Consider the following 20080-nt stretch of genomic DNA (forward strand, 5'->3'; position numbering starts at 1 on the left):
GTAGGTAACGCCTGTGGGCCAGCAGGACGGGTATGTGAAAATAAGCGTCTTGCAAGTCCAACGCTACCATCCAGTCTCCAGGGTCGAGGGCAGACAAGACATGAGCCAATGTCAACATTTTGAACTTCTCCTTCCGGAGGAAGTGATTGACGGTCCTGAGGTCTAAGATAGGACGCAGGCCCTTGTCCTTCTTGGGCACCAGAAAGTAGTGGGAATTACAACCACAACCTACTTCTGGGGCAGGAACTTGCTCAATGGCTCCCTTGGCCACGAGAGACATCACTTTCTAGTAGAGAAGGGCCAAGCGATCCTCTGACATGCAATGGAATTGAGGTGGCATGGATGGGGGGGGTAGTCTCGAAGGAGAGGGAGTAGCTCCTTCGGAATATCTGCAAAACCCACCTGTCCGACGTGATGTCAGTGGGGGAAGTGATGGCGGATCCTGCCACCCACTGGCTAATGGTGGATCTGACAGGTCGGACTAGGAGGGCTCAGAGGCTGCTGCAGAGGGGGAGCCTGTGGACTGGCCAGCCCGCCCGCTGGCCCCAGACCTACGACGGAGGGTCCTACGTCCCTGGCCGTGCAGAGGCTGGAAAGCTAGCACAGGCCTGTGGCTCTGGGCGGAACGTGCCGTCCTCCCTAAAGTAGCCAAGAAAGGGGCGAAAAGCAGACTGCGCTGGGCGAGAGGTAGAAGCAAGGGCAAAGGACCTGGCCTTAGCCCCTGAGTCCTTAAGGCACTCAAGCGCATGGTCTGCTTTGCCGCCAAACAAGCGACTGTCATCAAAGGGCATGTCCAAAAGTGTAGCTTGGACATCACCCGAAAAGCCAGTGGACCTCAGCCAGCCATAGAGTCTCAGGGCAACCAACTTTGAAATCGTCCTGCCCAGCGAGTCTGCAGTGTCCAGTCCACATCACGTGGCGAACTTGGCTGCATCTCTCCCTTCGGCAACTGCACGAGAGAGCATGTCCCGGGACTCCTGGCAGCACCTGCGTGACTGTGTCCCAAACAGAATGGGAGTAACGGCCCACAAGACATGCAGTGTTCACCGACGCAGTACTAAACTGGAGGAAGAAAACATTTTCTTCCCAAGATGGTCAAGCTTCTTGGATTCCCTGTCAGGTGGAGCGGTAGGGAATGCGCCCTTGGAAGTTGAAGCTTGGGCCACCAAGCTCTCGGGGGTAGGGTGTTGGGAGAGGAAAATGGGGTCGCCCGGGGCCGGGCAGTGGCATCGGGCAATCATCCTATCCACAGGGCCCCCTGTGTTGGGCTTGGACCAAGTGCCCAAAAGGATGTCATTGAGGACCTCAATGACCGGCAGCAGGGGCTCCGAAGAGGCCGCGGCCAGTTGAAGCATCTCAGTTAGGAGGTTAGTCCTGACCGCTACCGTAGGTTTAAGGCCTCAGCCGCCCTACGCAACACCACTGTGTATGATGCACCCTCCTCCGTAGCCACGGTAGGTGGAGATAGCATGCCAAGGTCGGGAGAGGTGTCCAGACCACAGGCCTCACCCAACTCCTCTCTCCAGTCCAGTTCTTCTAACTAGTCTGCCAGAGGCCCCACAGACCCCTCCAAGTCCTCCTCACTCACCTTTGGTAGCCACTCAGGGTGATAGGGAACAGCAGGTGCAAACAGGGGTACAAAAGTACCGGTCTGCGCCGGTACAGATGTCGGTCGACACCGGTCCGGCTCTGTTTCCACGTCGAGTGGGAGGCTGTGGACGACGTCGGTTGGGGACACAACAGGCGTCAGAGGGGACGGAGTTGTCGCCAATGGATTCAGCGCCGGAGGAGGTGTCATAAGGTCACCCGGTGCCGATCCGGATCCAGGCCTGGATGCCTGGGGGCTCTGTGGCACTGGAGCCGAAGCTGCCAGCATCGAAGGCCTAGAACCACCGGCCGAGTTTGCGGGACCCAAAGGCGAGCCGGCGGCGTTGGGGGCTTCGCAAAAGCTCTGAAGTTGGGCATGGGCGCTCCGGCTCCCGGGAAGGCCGGAGTCGAGCCAACAGGCTCCACAGGTGTAGCAGGGCGACTACCTTCCGCATCCCTTGTCGGGTCGGCCGACGGACGGGGAGAATGTAAAGAGCGATGATGTTTCTTCGCCTTATTCTTGTGCTTTGACTTACCCGAAGGTGACGACTTCAATGAGGAGTGTTGGTGAATGCTCTGCAACGGGTTCCGCAACCTCCCTCTCGACCGGGACCTCGGGCGGCACGGAGCCGACTGCCATGCCTCCAGAAGATTTCGGGATCACTCCCGCAAAGACTTCGGGGCCATGGCCCGGCAGTCGGAGCATGACTTCGGGTCGTGGTCGCTCTCCAGACACCAGAGGCATACAAGATGGGGGTTCGTCACCGACATAAGCTTGTGGCAGGAGCCACAAGGCTTGAAGCCCGTCGCCGAGATGGCATCCCTGTGCACCAGGAGTCTGACGACTCAAAAAGATGTTGACAAAAAGTTGACAAAAAGTGACTCGAGGTACCGCTCTCTCTGGATCTGCGCTGGCTGGCGCGGAAAAAGAATGAACTGAGGTCAGCACGCAGGGGCGGCGTCTAAGTAGATACCGCAACATCATTGCAGCGATCACCACGCAAACGACGAACGCGGAGTTGACTGACGCCACCTACCGAGACGCAGGAGTACTGCTGAAGAAAAAATTCTACGGATCCAGTCTGACGCCTGGGGGTAATTCTAAGGAAAGGAATCCATAACTAATAGACTCTTTCAGATATGTTGTTTATAAACTGTCGGACCCATTTCTTTTGGAGCATAAATGTCAAAGTAGGAGCAGCAGATAACCACCTTGCAGGCCATCACATGTCCATAAGTGGAATACTGCCAATAAATTGCGTGACTGCGGTGAAATGGTGATAATATTTTTGGAAGAAATCTCAAATGTATGCTTACGGCTGCTTCTTCATTATGCACCTGAATGAAGGTTCTTCCGCTGATAACAGTGATAGAAGTTCCCTTGATCTACCCTAGAAAGCGACAGCTACAAGAGAAGATACTTTCAAAGTTAGTACCTGAAGTGAGAATGACTGCAGAGGCTCTAGAGTCTGGCTTATAAGTCTAGTTACGGACAATGTTAAGATCCTAAGTAGGCAAGTATAGTGCTCTAGGTGGAATAACTTAACAATTCCATGACTACTTTATTGACAGGATTTTTTTCTGAACAGATATGTGCTGTCCGTTTTGTAAGTAGTCTGCTATTGGTAACAAGTACATAGAGATGGAGGCGTGCGCTAAGACTGCATCTTTAAAGATATAAGATATCAGACTATGTGTTATGGAGTTGCAGTGAGTGCATTTACAAGAGCTCTGACAGTAGCAAACAGAGCGTTTCTACTTTGTTGCATAGCATGCCTGTAACACAGGGCGATGTGCTTCCTTAAGAGTAGTCAAACTCAGGCAACAAGTTTATATATGCAAATACTAGGACTTCAGGACCCAAATGATTAGACTGACTAATTATGTACTGAGATGGTAAATTAGATCTTCCTGCATTGTCAACACGTTTTTGCAAATTCCGAGATTGCAGTGTTGCTGTATAGTAATTCCAAGTAACCGAGATACCATTTCTGTCCTGTCTATGTTAGCACAGCATAGATCAAGGCCATGGGTGCTTGCCACATTTTTGTACCCCTGCTGGATCAATGGACAAAAGATAGAAACATATGCAAATGTCCCCGACCAATTGATTGACAGAGTATTCCCTTGGGACTGGTGCTGTGGAAACGTGGATATGAACAATGGTAATTTTTTATTTTGGACTGAGGCAAATAGATCCATGTCTGGTGTGACCTAACTTTGGAAAGACGTGTTGAGAATCCTGATATTCAGTTCCCACTTGTTTTCCAGGTTGTGCCTGCTGAGTAGGTCTGAAGAGATGTGTTTTCCTTGAAGGTGATCTGCCAGGAGATGGATGTGGCACTAATGCCACATCAACAGAGTTCAATGTCACATGCTACATAAGTAGGCATATTAGAATATTTTTCCCCACAAGTTTGTTGGGAATGCCTTTAGCACTAGAAATACTACTTTTAATTTCAAGAATTGATGTGAACTTATTTCTTTGCTCCATTTTCTTTGTACTGTGAAGAGGGGTATATGTGCTCCCCCATCTCTGAAGGTAGGTGCCCATCATAAGCTGTAGAGCTCCAAAGCATTGTCTTAGTGTGAAAGTGTATATGTTCCACAACAGCAGTTTGTGTTTGATTTGAGGAGAAAACAACACTAGGTACCCCTAATCCCCAGGTGCCTATATCAACTCCTAAAACTCCTGCAACAGACGCATCTGCAGACATGCATTAGGATCTAACCCTTTGCATGAATGCATCATTCTCACGGGTGAGATCATGACGAGAGGAAAACTGGAATCAGTTTCTGAATAGCTTATTTCAACCTTTGGAAAAGCTTGAGAAAACTGAGGATTCAGTGTGTGCCAGATAATAGTGAGACTTCAGTTGCTCGATTTTTTGACACTGAAGGCGAACCCTAGTGGGGGAAGCAGTTACACTGTGTGAAGAACAGACATTGCTGAGCTGTGTTCCTATTTACCTGGCAAATGTCTAGATAATAGATAACCGCAAACATGAACTTCCTGTCAGCAGAGGTGTGCAATTGGATCAGATTTTATGCTGAAAGGTATAACTGCATTAATAATGCTTTGCACCTACTTTAAATAAAAATTACTTCTGATAAGCTGGAAGCTTCAGGACATGGAAGTAGGTGTTCTTTCGGTTAAGTATCTCTATTAAATTGCATTCTTGTAGAGTCTGCATCATGGTCTGCTGCACAGTCATCTTGAACTTCTTGGTTTGCAGGAAGGTACTGATGACAAGCAAATCCAATATGGATCGTTGTGTGCCGCCTTTGGAATTATAAAGTACATGGAGTAGACTTCCTGATCCCTCAGATTTTCTAGCTCTTCTTCTAATGCTCCTGTGCTTAACAGTGAACAAATGTCTTCCAATAGTAATGGTATATGATTTTTAATAATGATGTGCTTTCGTGAATGTATATTTGGGGTTAGATGTGTGAACTCGGAGTAAGCATGCTGTACCATTAATAAACCCCATATTTCTGCTGTCCTCTAGTCCTGACTGCAATCCCTAAGCTGACCCTAAACGGGAAATCTTGGTATCGCGGGATAATATGTGAGTAACTGGATGCGGCTGAAGCCCTTCTTGAAATAAAGTCCGTCACTTTTTAACTGCACCCTAGAAACTCTCCTGTAGAAAGACCAGGTTTTGGTTTTTCAGGGGTTTGTTGCTATTGTACTCATTGCTGAAAGGACTGCGTGCCTTGATAGGGCTGTCTAGTGCAAGAGGCTCTTTATCATGTTCGTGGACGCTTGAACAGCTGTGGTTGCTGGAGAGCACACAAAGACATGACAGTAATAGTGTTCTAAATCTTTTCAATGGCCTCAACAACATGTGGGCCAAATACATGGGATCCATCAAATTGCAAATCCAATAGGTATTATTGTACTTCAAGGAGGAAACCCAACACATATGGAAAGGTATGGCGACGTGAAATAATGCACATCAGTTTGCATAAAACAACATTTATATTCCTTGTCAAGCATGTTTTTGAGTCTCAGTTGAAAAGAACATACGCAAAATTAGATGTCCAAGGATGTTTGTATTAACTTAAATTGCATTAATTTTTCTCATAAAATACCTGTAGTTAATTTTCAAGAAAATTTTTCAAGTATGTAGATGAGAAGGGCAGTACACATTTAAAGACAAGATGCTCTGTGGTCGCATAAAAAACATCAAACGTGGTTAGATGGTGCTTGAAAATACTTTGGATGTTAAGAAAATCTATGGTGGAATGCTCATCCATAAACATTTTTGGCACAAAGAGAGGGAAATGAAGGAGCGGGCCAGGGTCTATGCCAAAATCACAAGGACTTCCTTATATAATCCTCTGATAATCTGCATGCATAGTGTCCTAACACCCCTCTGCATTGCAGACACAGATTCCATCCCATGGATAATTCCAGTGTATGATGCTGTTGCAATTAAGTTTATGATGCCTGTAGGAAAGTGGCTGTATATATACTGGACCAAAGTAAGGTACAGTGTGTATAGAGTCCCCAGTCCCCAGAGGTTTGGCAGCGGCTAAAGTCAGATATGACCTTACTCTCTAAAGTGGTAGCTTGGTCGAGCAGTAAGGCAGTATCAGAGGACAGTGTAAAGCATTTGTTGTACACACTCAGTCAGCAAACGGTCTCACACACTCAAGAACTGAACTCTAGGCCAATTGTTTTGTATCAAAAGATATAGTCGTTTTATTTTAGAACCAACAAGGTATCAAAATATACTTTCTCAGGATGGGTTACTTTAGTTAAATATTTTTCAAATAGGCAATAGAGTTTTTGAATGCAATAGTTACAGTTTGTTGCAATAGGCAACACAATTTCAAACAATGCAACATTGAGCTCAATGGGAATTTTGGGATAAATGCAATTAGATAATTTGTAGATTAATTTTCTAACCACCGGACTGGATCCTAGATTCAGTCCCGGGACATGAGCTGTAAACAGTTAAGTAAAAGCGTTATGGTTACAGTTGTGATTTTTAAGGAATATTATTGTATTTTAAAAGTTGACACTTGGAAAGTTTTTCAGTTGAAATTACCAATGTTATCCTTTGGAAGGAAATTCAATTTACAGGTAAAGCATGTTCACGTTACTTTTGTAATCCAGTGCTGGACTCCTAGGTTCAGCACTGGGACCTCTATCTAAAACAGGCAAGTAATTACGTTTTTATCGTTGGCACAATATTTTAGAGAATATTTGTAAGTTTCCAAAATCGACAGAAACTTTTTCAGTAAAAAGCAGGCAATGATCTCCCATGGAAGGAAATTCAAGTTACTGTTAAGTACAGTTAGAATTACTTTTCAGGGTCAGTACTGGGCTGAAAAATACAGCACTGAGGTCTCTCCTGATAGCAAGTGAGTAAATCGGAATTCGTAATTCAGCTGATTTTAGATGAATATTTTAAAGTTCCAAAACTCCAAGTGAAACCAGTCCATGGTAACCTAAGGAAGGAAAATGAGTTAACGGCTTTTATGTAAGTACTCGACTGGTAGAGTTAAGGTTCTGGGCATAGACTCAGGGGTCTCCCAGGGTCAGGTAGGCCCAGTTGGTACACCCTAAGCGGCACAGGGGCAGCTGGGTGCAGAGGTAGTTAGGCCCAATGTTATCCAATGAGAGGCAGGGGGCCTTCGGTTGGTGGCTGCTGGCTAGCAGGCCACGCGGCTGTGGGAGCTGGGCTCCTAGGCACTTGCTCAGGGCAAATGGGGAAGTAGGATAGGACAAAGGTTTCACTACCAGGGGCACTCGGGCGGCTGGGTGCAGGGTGCTTATGAGCCGTTGGGCGCTCAATGTTATTCAGTGGAGATCTTGAAAAGGGAACAAAGGCTGCAGGCTCGGGGACCGTGGATCTTCTAGAGCGACCAACACTTCGAGGGGTAAGTTGGGATCTTGGAGGGTAGGTAGGCACCCCGGAGTTGGGCACAGGAGGCAGGGGTGTCTTTGGATGTCGGGAAATCTTACACTCTGCTGGTCGCGGTTCCTGGTTCTGAGTCTGCAGGCGTCATCTGGGTCGGCGAGGAGGGTCCTTGGGCACTGGATTCCAGGCCAGAATCGCCGGGGGGGTCATCCTCCGGGTTTTTATCCACTTGGGCTCGGCGGGTGCAGAGTGGGCTGGATTTGCGGTTCGTGGCTGGCACCAGGGGTATTGCTATTTGAGCAGAGCCACTGCTCGTGGGAGTCCCAGTCTCTAAGAGGGTGCAGGCAGGTCCTCCGGGGTTCTTGAGGTTGCTGTTCGCAGGAGAAGACGGGATTTAGCAGGAGCAGGTTCAAAGATCAACAGGCCTGTAAGGCTGGGGCTAAGTCAGTTGGTGTCGTCCTCTTGTTAGCAGCTGCACGGCAGGTCTTCTTCTTCTTGGTCTTCTTTCTTGTTTCAAAATCAGGATCTGAGGAAGGAAAGTTCAGGGTAGCTCTAAATACTACATTTAGGGGTGTTACAGGTAGGGGAAGGGCAGGGACCAATAGGTCCCTGTCCTGGGGTGAGTACTCCCCCCTAGCCTGCTCCTCTCCTGTGGGAGGGTGGCAGGAGCTTCACCTCACCTCTCCCACCTGAGGGGTGGAGTTGGCACAGGCTGGCACACCCCCTTTCCTGGCGTAGGGTTTCCCGCCAGTCTTCCCGCCAGTGGGGGGGGGGGGGGGGTCAGAACTGGTGGGGGCCAATTGCTGAGTACAGCAAGTGGTCTGGAGAAGCTCACAAAGGCGGTATGCCTTTGAAGCTTCCCCCTGCCCATCCTGGGGGAGGAGGCCTAGCACCTCGCCCAGAATGTGCATTGTTGCAGTCCCAGGAGAGCGGGGGCTCTCCACCCCGGGGTCCAGCAACATGTCTGCTGTGTGGCAGCCTAGGCAGCCTCTCGGACAAGACGTGGATTGTAGGTTAGGTTTCAGGGGGCATCTCTAAGATGCCCTCTGTAGTGTATTTTACATTAAATCATCCCACACTGCCATCAGTGTGGGTTTAATGTGCTGAGAAGTTTGATATCAAACCTGTCAGTCTTCAGTGTAGCCATTATGGTGCTGTGGAGTTCGTAATGACAACCTCCCAGCACCATATACTCTTAATGGCATCACTGCACTTACAGTGCTCAGGAATGGCCTAGGGTACTGTAGGGGCACATGGCTCATGCACCTGTGCCCACACCACTGGCATAGGGCACCCAGCTAGAGGGGTGACTGATAAATGCCAGGGCAGTGGGTTTGTGGGCATGGCCCACAGGGATGTGTGCCATGTCGACTATTTGTTTAGGTCTGCACCAGGACACTCAGTCTGCCAAGGCAGGGTGGGGGTATCAGGGTGAAGGGCCCCTTAGGGGGGCACAATAAGTGATGCAGCCCTAAGGGGTCTTCTCTGGTCACAATGCCCTGGGTACCATTTACCAGGGGCTGACATGTGGCCAGAGATGCCAATTGGGTTTCAGCTTCAATACAATTTTAGGGAAGGAACACAGGCCCTGGGCACCTGATTGGCAGGAGCCCAGGGCACACTCAGTCAAAGCACAGCTTACAGCCAGCAGGCAAGCTAATTTGATTTTTTTTTGCCTCAACTGTTGTTATTTAGTTAAACAAAAGTTGAACATTCTTAATTTCATGCTGCAAACTCCATTTTGAAGACCATAACTGTACTGCAGCTTGCAATCTTACTAAAGATTGAGAAGCTCCTCAATTCATGTGTAATGTTCATACTGAGTTCATGTCCAGGCTTCCTTTACCTGGTAAGCATCATTTGAAACCCGATTGAGAAGAATGTGAAGTTGCATTCACGTGGCAGGATGTCAATTTGTTAAGTTTGGAATAACTTTTCATTCAGGAAGCCAGGTGGTAAGAGGCGATAGAGATGGAGGGCGAACTGAACAGGGTAATCCAGTGTGTCAGAAGTGGTTGGCCAGTGGAAAGGAAAGTTCTAGGAGAGATGTTGGTTTTTTTAAAGTGCAGGAAGAGCTAGCAGTGGAGAAGGGTATTGTCGTAAGAGGTAACAAATTTGTACCGCCTTTTAATTTGAGGAAGGTCATGGTGTATATAGCGCAGGAAGGACATCAGGGTATGTCAAGCACTAGGAGGCAGTCAGAGCGAATTTTTGGTGACCAGGATATATTCATCTGTGAAACATCTTGTGAGGATGTGTGGTAACTGTGCTGTGAGTGACAAAATGGCAAAGGCATCGACTCCTGATCCACAGCCGGTTGAATTACCTGGCGCCCGATGCGGAAATAAGGCTTGGATATTACTGGCCCGTTTACAGTGTTAAGCAGGAAGCGTTTGGCATAGTCGTGGAGGACTATTTTTTCAAAATGACCTGAGATTATAATGGTTAAGGAAGTCACCTCAGAGTGTGGTGGAGGCTTTAGGTGAGCTTTTCTACAGAGAGGTTATCCCTCAAGAGATAGTAACTGACAATGGCCCACAATTTCATTTTTTGTCAAATCTTTTTTTATTGGCATTTTTTCAAGAAAGCAGTTTCAACAACTTAATGTACGCGTCATAGACAGCTCTTCCAATTACAGTTACAAATACCCCATTGCTCCATTATCAGTACTTTGATGACATCAGCCCCTGGTAAGGCGCTGGCATATTATGACGTGTACGTGGGGCGACTGAGGTCCAGGTCATCTCGTACTGTCATAGTTCGTGTGAGTCTTGCAGCTCATCTCCACTTGGGGTGCCAGTTCATATAAACGTTACTCGTTTACAACCACAACATTCATGGAAAAGAAACAGTAGTAACAAGATGCAGCCGTAACATCTGTGTACAATGCAGATCAGTCCCCCTTTCTCCTTCCCGGAGATCCCCTCCCCCCCTTCAGCCAATGGCCCACAATTTCATGTTGATTATATGGAAAAGTACCTGGAGAAGTTTTAGGTGGTGCAGAAACGTATTGATGTATTCCATCCCTAGGATAATGGTCAGGTGGAAAGGTTTAACCTTGTGGTTAAGGAAGCGATTCAATTAGCAGTAAAGGGTAGTTTGAACTGGAGGCAGGCTTTACTGTCCATGCTGTTGTCTTACAGGATTTAACCCAACACAGTGACTTCAGTGAGTCCATTTGAGTTATTTAGGGGACAGAAATTTAGAACTAAATTGGTTCCCTGGTGGTTGAGAAATCAGAAGAAAAATGTGGATGATGTGGCTGAAGGCGATCCAACTTAGGGTAAAGTAGTATAACTTGAAAAGGAGAGACACAATAGGGAAAAGGAGCTAGTAACAGATGGAGAACGTTAATGATATGGTGCGTCTCAAGAAAGGGAGGACGAGTGGTAAGGGGATTGCGTGTTGGTCAGATTCTATGCAGGTCACTGACGTTTTTGAAAATGCTGTGCAGGTGAAAGGAGGAAGTGTCTGGAATCTCAGTTATGTGCCTTTGTTCAAAGGAAAGGATTTTGGTCCTGGGGAACATTTGGAAAATGTTTTTTTTTTGGATGGGGATGATGAGGATTGTGTGAAAGACACAGTCATGACTAGAGAAACGCAGCCCAGTGAAGGAGTTGACAATATGGATGGGCCTGGAAGCATGAGGACACGCAAACCTCCCTTGAGATTCTGAGATTATGTGGTGGCGGTACATAAAAATAAATATATCATTTTATTTAAAAAGGGGGAAGGTGTGTTACATGTGTCTATTGCGCATGAGTGAGACATGTGTTATGGTCGTGCCTATTTACCGTGCAAGTCCTGTTTCAAATTGATGTTTTTCTTCTAGTACACAACTGTGGCATAGCGTTGTGGGCTTGTGTCTATTGTTATGTTTCATATGTGTGCTGCCTAATGTGTGGGGCATGCTCGAGGATCTGTATTTATTAAAACCACAGGAACTGTATATATAGGGGTGGGGAATGTCAGTTGGGAGCATTCAGTTGTTAACATGAGCTTGAGGCACTACATCTGTTAGTCAAACAAAAATAAGTTTTCCTGGTACCTACTCACAAAGCTGCGAGGATCATTTTAAACAGTGTGGACTACTTTTGTAACAGTAGTCAACAAAATGGGCATTGTGCGCTTACAGACATCATCATATCCAGGGTCCACTTATGTCGAAGCCCACCACGAGTAGGGAATATTATTTGTAACCCAGAACTTCCAGACCCAACCACTATATAGCTGAATTATGCACAGCATGTAGACCCAGAAGAGATTTTACACTGCAAAAATAATTTATATGTGTAGTTTATATGTACACTGTGTGTCCCACAGCTATGTCCAGAACTCACACCAGGCACTAAACCGGCAAGCAGTAAACTAAACAAAACCATAAGAGCAATAATATAATAAAAATAAATACTTCCATAATGTGCACAGGAGTCACCTTGGCTCTATAAAACAAGCTGCAGGGTACTGCTCCAGTCTAACCATTAAAGGAATCTCCATGTGGGCAGGCTAAACCAAAAGAGCTCAATGTATACTCAGTCATTCTGACCCCAGAACAGTCCTCCTTTACATGCAAAAATGATATGCCTAGATTCTTACCCTCAATTTCATTCTTCCTCGTTGGGAAGGATTCAATGAGTTTTTCCAAATGTGACACTGCTGAGAAAGTAAAGATCCCTCTCTTTGTTTACACTGACAAAAGAGAAAGGAAGACAATACTGACCACATACTCATGATAGAGTACAGAAACCTGCTGCATATTATAGCTGACTTAGTACCTACAATTGTCACCTGGACCCCAGGAACCCTTTAGTTCCACAATTTGTTAAAACACATTTTTAATGCTTCCATCATATGTAGAGGCAGACTTCACCTGCTGCATTACATGCAGAGTCACCACAGCCTCAGGTTTACTAATTTATCCGCTCCTACCCCTTCCCCCCCCCTGTAAGTAGTGCAAAAAGCAGTCTGTGGCTCAAATACACAGTACTAGAGACTACATAATCTTCTTAGAAACAACAGAGTCCATGAAAATTTTGTCTCTACAGGACCGCACCACCACACTCTTTGGAGACCAAATTCAGTAATCTCATTCTAAGCAGCATCATAAACATATTGCATCACACTCAGAAAAAGCTTAAAATGTCAACAAATAAGTTTAAAGTGTCTGCTTGTAAACCAGAATCTCCCCCATACACCAAGTGGTATACAAAAATACATAGTCTCACCTGTTGGTAACAAAGCTGTTGCTGACACTCTCCCCATCAGCGATGCCGGTGCCACGCAGCATGCGATTCTTGGTGGTGTCGAGGGGTAGCAGGAGGTAACTCATGCGATTGGCATAGTGAATGGCCTGGCTAAACACCGTGCTCTCCTCCTTTTGAATCAATTCTTGCTGCTTCTCCCTGCTCATTGTGGGCCACAGCCTGCGCTGCTCTGAGGCGATTTCTAGAGCAGATTTTTCCTCCTGGCTGCTATAGTCATTCTCCTAGTAATAGAAGGAAATAAGAATTATCAAAACATAATACATATGTTCTGAAAAACACATTGAAAACACTAACCATGGCAAGTAAAAAACACACCAACCCTTGCAAAAAAACCTCAAAGATCAGCTATGTGAATTCGCGAGACATAAGTCCATGTTACTTCATCATTGACAACATGCACAGATATCACTGCTGAGATGAGACATGTGCACCCCATCAATGTCCCAATGTGCAGTAACAGAACTGCTGAGGAGAGGCATATGCACACCATTACTGCTCTATACTACTGACACAAAACTGCAGAAGAATAACATGTGCATTCCATCTGCTGAAACACCATCTGCATGCTATCAATAACTGGCAGCAGAGAGAAAACCTGATGAGGAAAGGCCCAAGCACACACCACCTGATTGGAAGTACAGCATGAGATCTTCTGAGGAGAGTCACTGTTAGAAGGTGGTTCTGACCATCTGAGCCGCCTGTATTTTTCACTTTTTCAACACCTACTTGTTGAGCTTTTACTGTGGGAGAGCTTCATAAGTTGGGACTAACCCACAGGGAACTCATGATGAAAGACTGCATGTGGATTTTACCAGTGTCCCCCTGGTGAGAGTAGGCCGCTGTGCTGCAGCCGGAGTAAAGGGCACCGGGCAGGTTACATGCAGACACGTGTGTACATGCGTGTGCACATGTGTAGGGGCTGTGCGGGGGAGATTCCTGGCGTGCACAGCTCAGGAACAGGTGCAGATAGAATGGTGTGGCAGGAATTATGCAGAGCTGGGTGGTGACATGGAATAGGCTTTATACTATGGGAAGAAACATTTAAGGTAAAGTCAGTTTGCTTTACTGTTTTCACTGAAGGAAATAGTTTTCTCTGGGGTAGTTTCACTTCCTTAGGGCCTACAAATTCCAGACACGTACCAAAGTACACTGCAACTTATGTGAGAAGAAGTATTCTGCTGAGTACCAAGCCATATCTGTATTGCTTATGCCATGCGTCATCCAGAAATGTCATATTCCTCTGACTCAGCTCATAACCAAAGCCTGGCTGGGTGTGACGATGCCAGGCTGGATTAATGACCTTCCTCCCGAAGCTGTAGCATCAGAGACCTATGCCTTCACGGCAAGAATTCTAAGGGAGAAGGTCTCCTCTCCAAGAGGGAGAGAAGGTGGGTGGAACTGCTGGTATCCATCAGCAGCTGTCACCTGGTGCAGGGCACCAAGCTATCCTGGAGAGAAGGCAGCAAGGGGGGAAGGGGGCTTTTCAGAGACCATGTGGCATGAGACCCCTGGACGACGCCATTTTGAACTATCCCAGAGGCCTGGGTAGGAAGGAGGGAGCAGGGGCAGAGAGGTGATGTGTCGCTGCCGGATAGGGCAGCATAGCCTTCCTGCCAACCATCTCCAAATTCTTTTAAAAGGCCTTGCACAGAAAGAGGAGCTCTCTCCGAGGTGCGGTCTGCTGAGGAAGGCTGGTACCGGAGCCTGGCGCCATGTGCAGTGGGAAGGAAGAACCCCCTGACTTGAGAGCAAGAGGGCGAAGGAATGTGCTCCCAGTGGCTGGGGCCGCCACCAGGAGAAAGACAAGGCCAAGATGGCGAGAATTGGTCCCCTGGGGGCTGAGAAATGGCCCCCAGAAGGTAGGCGACCTATGACCTCCGGCCTGAGCGACGACAAAGCGTGCGGGGCTCCGCCGCCGGTCTTGACTGGGCCCCGGGGTGGATTAAGCCCGAGGGCTGCCCCCAAAAGAAGACTAAGTTGGGGTGCGCCGTCGAGCTCCCCATGAAACTCTACGCCAGGGGGATGCCAGGTGCCCATCCTGGCACCCCGAAGACACTGGAGGAGGGGGAGCGCCGTCGCACCCCCCCCCCCCTCGAAGAGGTCTCTGGGGCCTGGGAGCCCCAATTCTGGGCCCCGCTGAAAAGGAAGCCGGGGAGCACCGTTGCGTTCCTGATGAAGATCTCGGGGGCCCAGGATACCCAACTCAGGGCCCCGGTGTCTGCGAGGAGGGGACAGTGCCGTCGCACTACCCCCCTTCGGAGGAAGCCAAGCCAGGGAGCGCCGTCATGCTCCCAGCGAAGATGTCCTAAGGGGGGCCCGAGATCCCCAACTCCGGGCCCCCGTGTGATGGAGGAGGAAGGGGTAGTGCTACTGCACTCCCCTGCAGCAGAGGGAAGGCGGGGGGAGTGCCGTTGCACTCCCCCGAGGACCTGCTGTGCCGAAAACAGCCTCCGCGTCTGCCCGCAGGAACGGGCAGACCAGTATGACAGGCTGGCACCCGTGGCAGCACGCGAGGGTGCTGGCCAGTCGGGAGACCGGCGAGGGCAGCCGGGGTGGGCTCCTCGAGCTGCCATCCAATGTACCCGAAAAGCGGGGTGCCCAGGTGGGACCGGGCGCAAGAGAAAAGGCAGGAGCAGCCGGGGTGGGCTCCCCGAGCTGCAATTGACTCACCTGTGTGCAGGGGGGTCGGGTGGGACCGGGCCACCCAACAGAGGGCGGAAGCGGCGTGAGGCCGCCAACGAGCGAAGTACAGCTCTCCCAAAGCAGCGGGGGAGCCGCTGTTATGTTATCACATGCTGGTGAGAAGCGCCCCATAACGCCTAGCAGGGCTTGGACAGGCCTGCCTGAAAACTTGCCCATATTTCAGCTTGTGGTGGCCCCAGGAGGTCATAAGCAAAGTGGGGTTATATTGCTGAACATTCCTGCTAGGGTGTCCAGCTGCATATGCTTAATCCTGTGAATAGAACTGTGATGCCTTTTAGGGGCTTTTTTTGCTATGCATTATAACGGTTAATTGCTGGATAAGTACTGTCATTTTAAGTGATGCTTAAACATTCTTCTGCTGCATTAGGTGAACAACAACCCAGGCTGTTAACCACTAAGTTGTAAAGGTGTATATTGTATGGTCAGTATGAGAAGCTCAGTCAGGGTTATGTGTCACCATGGCAGGTTTGCCCATTTAAAATGCTTGCTGGGATATTTGGGTGGGTCACCACTGGGATGGTGCCGGTGGGCAAGGCCCTCACTCCAGGTTATGGTCAACCTACTGCATTAGGGAGCAAGAAGATGTGCATACATGGGAGTGGTGGTACTAGACCCCACGCCCCCCTGCGGGAGGGGTGGGAGTGTTATGCAATGTCACAAAGTAATTCCAACAGCTTATGTATAGTTGTAAATTGTTGCATAGTATTGAGTATTGTGTGTTTAATAAATGTACTCATCCTTTTATAAAGCAAAGTATAGACTGGACAATCAATTATTGAGTGTTATTTCTGCGTACTGGTAAATGGTGATTACTAGCCCACACCACCTCCCTTGAGTGAGCCTTAGACTGCTCTGCAACGCTACCCTCTGAGAGTCAAGCGCTACAATGGAGTGTTTGGTTCCCAGTGAAGGACAAATGTAGTCATGTTAATTGTGCAGGCCTCACAGATACTGCCTCGGTTTCCAACAGTCACATTCACCTCTTTGATGAACCAAAGCACAATATGGTTGAAAGCTAAGCAACTGCACACCAGCATTGAACTATACCTCTAGAAGCAGTACTGCTTAGGAGTAACACCAGCATCCCAGGTCCTCAAATACACACACCACACTGTGGAGGAAAGGTCTTTGTACCCAAGAACTGTTACATAGTACACATACATCCTTGTTGATACACAGGTTTGCCTGTCCCCTTACTGTTCTACAGTAGATGGGCCTGCTGAAGGAAAGGCTTTTGTACCCCAGCACCGTTACGCAATGCAGACAACATTTTCGCGTTAGATGTATTCAACTAGTAATGGTCCATATTACTAGGCCTGGGCGGTAAATTCTGTCCCGCTTGCGGAATTTGGGTCATTCACGTTCCGTGGAGAACGCGGAATTGCCAATTTTTTTTTTGCTTGTTCGTACTTTCAAAATGGGTGTTTGCAAGTTATTTCCCCCCGAGCATGCAAACAGCATTCGCGAACAGGTAAAAAGCATCGCGAACGGGCAGCACAAGCAATTTTGCGTGTTCGCGGAACTCTGCATGCTCGCAGAGAATTTTTACTGTTTCGTGGAGCATTGCGTAGGGCGACTACGCAAATTCCGCCCACCCCTACATATTACACAGAAATGATAAAATAAATGTCACCTTCTATTCACCAAAAAACAGAAAGACAGACAGTATTCTGCGGGCTAGAGAACCTTCACCATCAAACCACATATCCTAAAATTAGAACACATGCTTCACTTTAACATGAGTAAATATCAGGGTTGAGCCCAAAGGTTCCTTTCATAAACGTAACCAAAGATTTAATTCTCCAACCTGTTATAATGAGATTTATTTATTGTAAGTAGTTCCTTTTCATGGTCAAACACCCACTCCATCACACAAGAGTCTGATATGGTGAGGGATATCATATTGCCTCACAAAATATGCATTTCCTATATCAATGCTAGATTATTTCAGAACGAAAAACAGCAATCCACTATGTTAAAAAGCTACACTAACACCCACATGGAGAGCCTTAAAGGATCTTATTAGCATGCCACAGACTGATCAAAATAATCCACAGAGCACTACTACATCATATCACTTAGTATCTACCAAAAGTAAGATGCTATTACTGCTGAAACACCACAAACCACTGGGTTTTCATCTAAGCAGAATGTGCTGTGACTTGGATGTATAATTTTACAATTCCCTCTTCTGTATCATCTAAGTTAACACTGTGAAAGAATGATTTTGATACTTTGTGACTACTGTCGAATATCCTTGGTTAGTTGTTTCTACGAGAAGTGTGGGTAGTCCCTAAGTGGTCATGACCTGCATAATTATTCCAGTACTATTCATAAAGTACTCCTAAATAAGATGACAAACTATAGAGAGATCAAACCAACATTTTTCACCTAATCTTTGGCCTGAAGACAGCCAGCAACGTTACTTCACCATAGTTCAACTAGACTTGGTACTAACAAACGGTTCATTTGAAAGTCCTCAGCCTAGAGCTTAAAGCACTGAATGGCCCTGTAGTGAGCATCTGATAGGCCTTTTTTACACTTTACCAGACAAACAGCTTCTCAAACACAAACTGTACCTTCACACTGAAATAAACTGTGCCTAGACACAGTGCAATACAAACACTAAGAGTAGAACATCCTCATAAACCTCCATAAAGACCTGGACGTTGTCAGATTAAAGCACAAATGAATTAACCTTTTATTCCACACAGCAGGTAGCCTTCACTTTGAAGTGTTAGGTCGTCCATTCAGAAAATAGGTACCAAGTGGGATTTCCTGTTTCTGAACCGATCCAAATTAATCGCTTAAATCTACATGAACTATTGGCTCAGGCAAGATTTGCTAGCACCATCAATTCCACGTGTACCCCTTCCCTGCAGCCCTTACTGAAACAAGATTTAAAAATGGCACTGCAGCAGTTTTAGTGTATCAAAAAACAATATAATAAAGGAAATAATTGATACAGTATTCGCAATGGAGCTAGAGCAACACACTGAACTCTTCACAGTTCTGGATTTGAGAGGCTGGACAGGCTAAGTATAAGAGAATATTTTCATTCCATTTTCTATGATCATATCCACCCCTAGAGGGAAGACCAAGTCATTTAGAGGAAGCGGCAACATGTTCTATGACAATAACTGCCAGTGAATGAGCAGTACAAATCAGATAGATTGTGACTCTTGTTATTTAGGTGGTAGATTTTTAAATGGCATTGATCTTTGCCTTTTTAAATTGAAAAATTAGCAGCTATTGCTTTAGCCCACAAACATTTCCAGTTTGAATCCAGAATACCGATATATGACAGTAATGTTACTATATTATTTTTACCTGCCTTTTTGTACCACTGACTAAGGGTTTGTGAGTAAACATTGTACTAATCCCAGAGTTCTAAAATGTATGTGTTTGTTTGAGCAAAAGCTTGTAGAATAAAAAAAAAATAGGAAAGAGAATTGGGAGGCACGAAAAAAGAGGTTGCGTCAAAAGGATTTGTGTGCATTTGTGCATATTGCACATTAAAGTCACATACGTTGGCTTTGATAATGCTTGTTGTCAATGTGTCTAAAGTCCCTAGATTTTACCATTTCTGCCTTCAGTTTAACAAAGAAGTGGTCTGACTGATACAGTATGCACATTTGTATATGCTGCTTTTTTTTTAATTCACAGTAAATCCAGTTGGTTAGGGACGGAACATTGTTGTACTAGGTTGCTGTCTCTTTAACAAACAAGTTACTTACCTTCGGTAACGATATAGCTGTAAGAAACATGGGTTAGTTATAGATTCCTTACCTTAGAATTACCCCCAGGTGTCAGACTGGATCCGGAAAGTTTTTCATGAGTAGTACCCCTGCGTGTCGGAAGGTGGCGTCGGTCGACTCTGCGTTTGTCCTTTGCGTCGTGGTCACTGGGATGACGTAGCAGAATCTACATGGACGCAGCCATCACGCGCTGACGTCAGTTCTGTACACGACTTTCCATGCCAGAAGCGTAGCGCCATGCAAGACACTGACCACTGGTGCACAAAACTAGGGCCCTGAATGGATGTCCTGAACCCTAGAAGTCCGTTCGCAGAACGTGGAGGATGGGTGAGGCGGTAAGGAATCTATAACTAACCTATGTTTCTTACAGATATATCGTTACTGAAGGGAAGTAACTTGTTTATCTGAAAGAAACAGTTTGTTATAGATTCCTTACCTTAGAATAGATACATATATATCAACAACAAGAGAGACCAGGGTCAGACTGCCACTCTTATACCCCTTAGAGTTATACTAATAAACAACAAAAGAGTAACTAGTAAAAAAGTAGAACAAGGTAAGTGGCGGTTAAGGATACTACCATCACCACTACAAAGACTGGGAGAGAAAGTTAGTACACACTGTGAAAAAAGTAGAACCCTCAGGCATTTCCCGTGTGGGGGATGCAGCGTTTGCCACCTGACGGCACCTACAAAAACATTATCTTTGGAGTCTGGCAAGTTATGGCATCAGCGAAGCCATACGAATTGCAACTCAAATAATGTTATTTATTTAATCACATGCCCGTGCCAGTTGAAATTTATAAATGTAAATGTATGCAGGACTTAGAGTCAAAGAGGACAGATTTGTGATCAAACTCTCACTCTGCTCCAGGTGTTGTCCCCCACAGCCTCCG

The 20080-nt window shown here is 46.8% G+C and overlaps 1 protein-coding gene across 2 annotated transcripts in view; it reads right to left on the reverse strand.

The window, feature by feature from the left end:
- SBF1 (SET binding factor 1) overlaps nt 1-20080 on the reverse strand; it is a 1592200-nt gene that overhangs the window by 783141 nt on the left and 788979 nt on the right. For both annotated transcript variants that reach the window (XM_078677863.1, XM_078677862.1), the window contains one exon: nt 12686-12945. In XM_078677863.1, coding sequence (XP_078533989.1) covers nt 12686-12945 — 260 coding nt within the window. The remainder of the gene's footprint in view (nt 1-12685; nt 12946-20080) is intronic.

The sequence above is a fragment of the Lissotriton helveticus genome, chromosome 1_1 (genome assembly GCF_964261635.1).
Source record: "Lissotriton helveticus chromosome 1_1, aLisHel1.1, whole genome shotgun sequence".
Taxonomy (NCBI): Eukaryota; Metazoa; Chordata; class Amphibia; order Caudata; family Salamandridae; genus Lissotriton; species Lissotriton helveticus.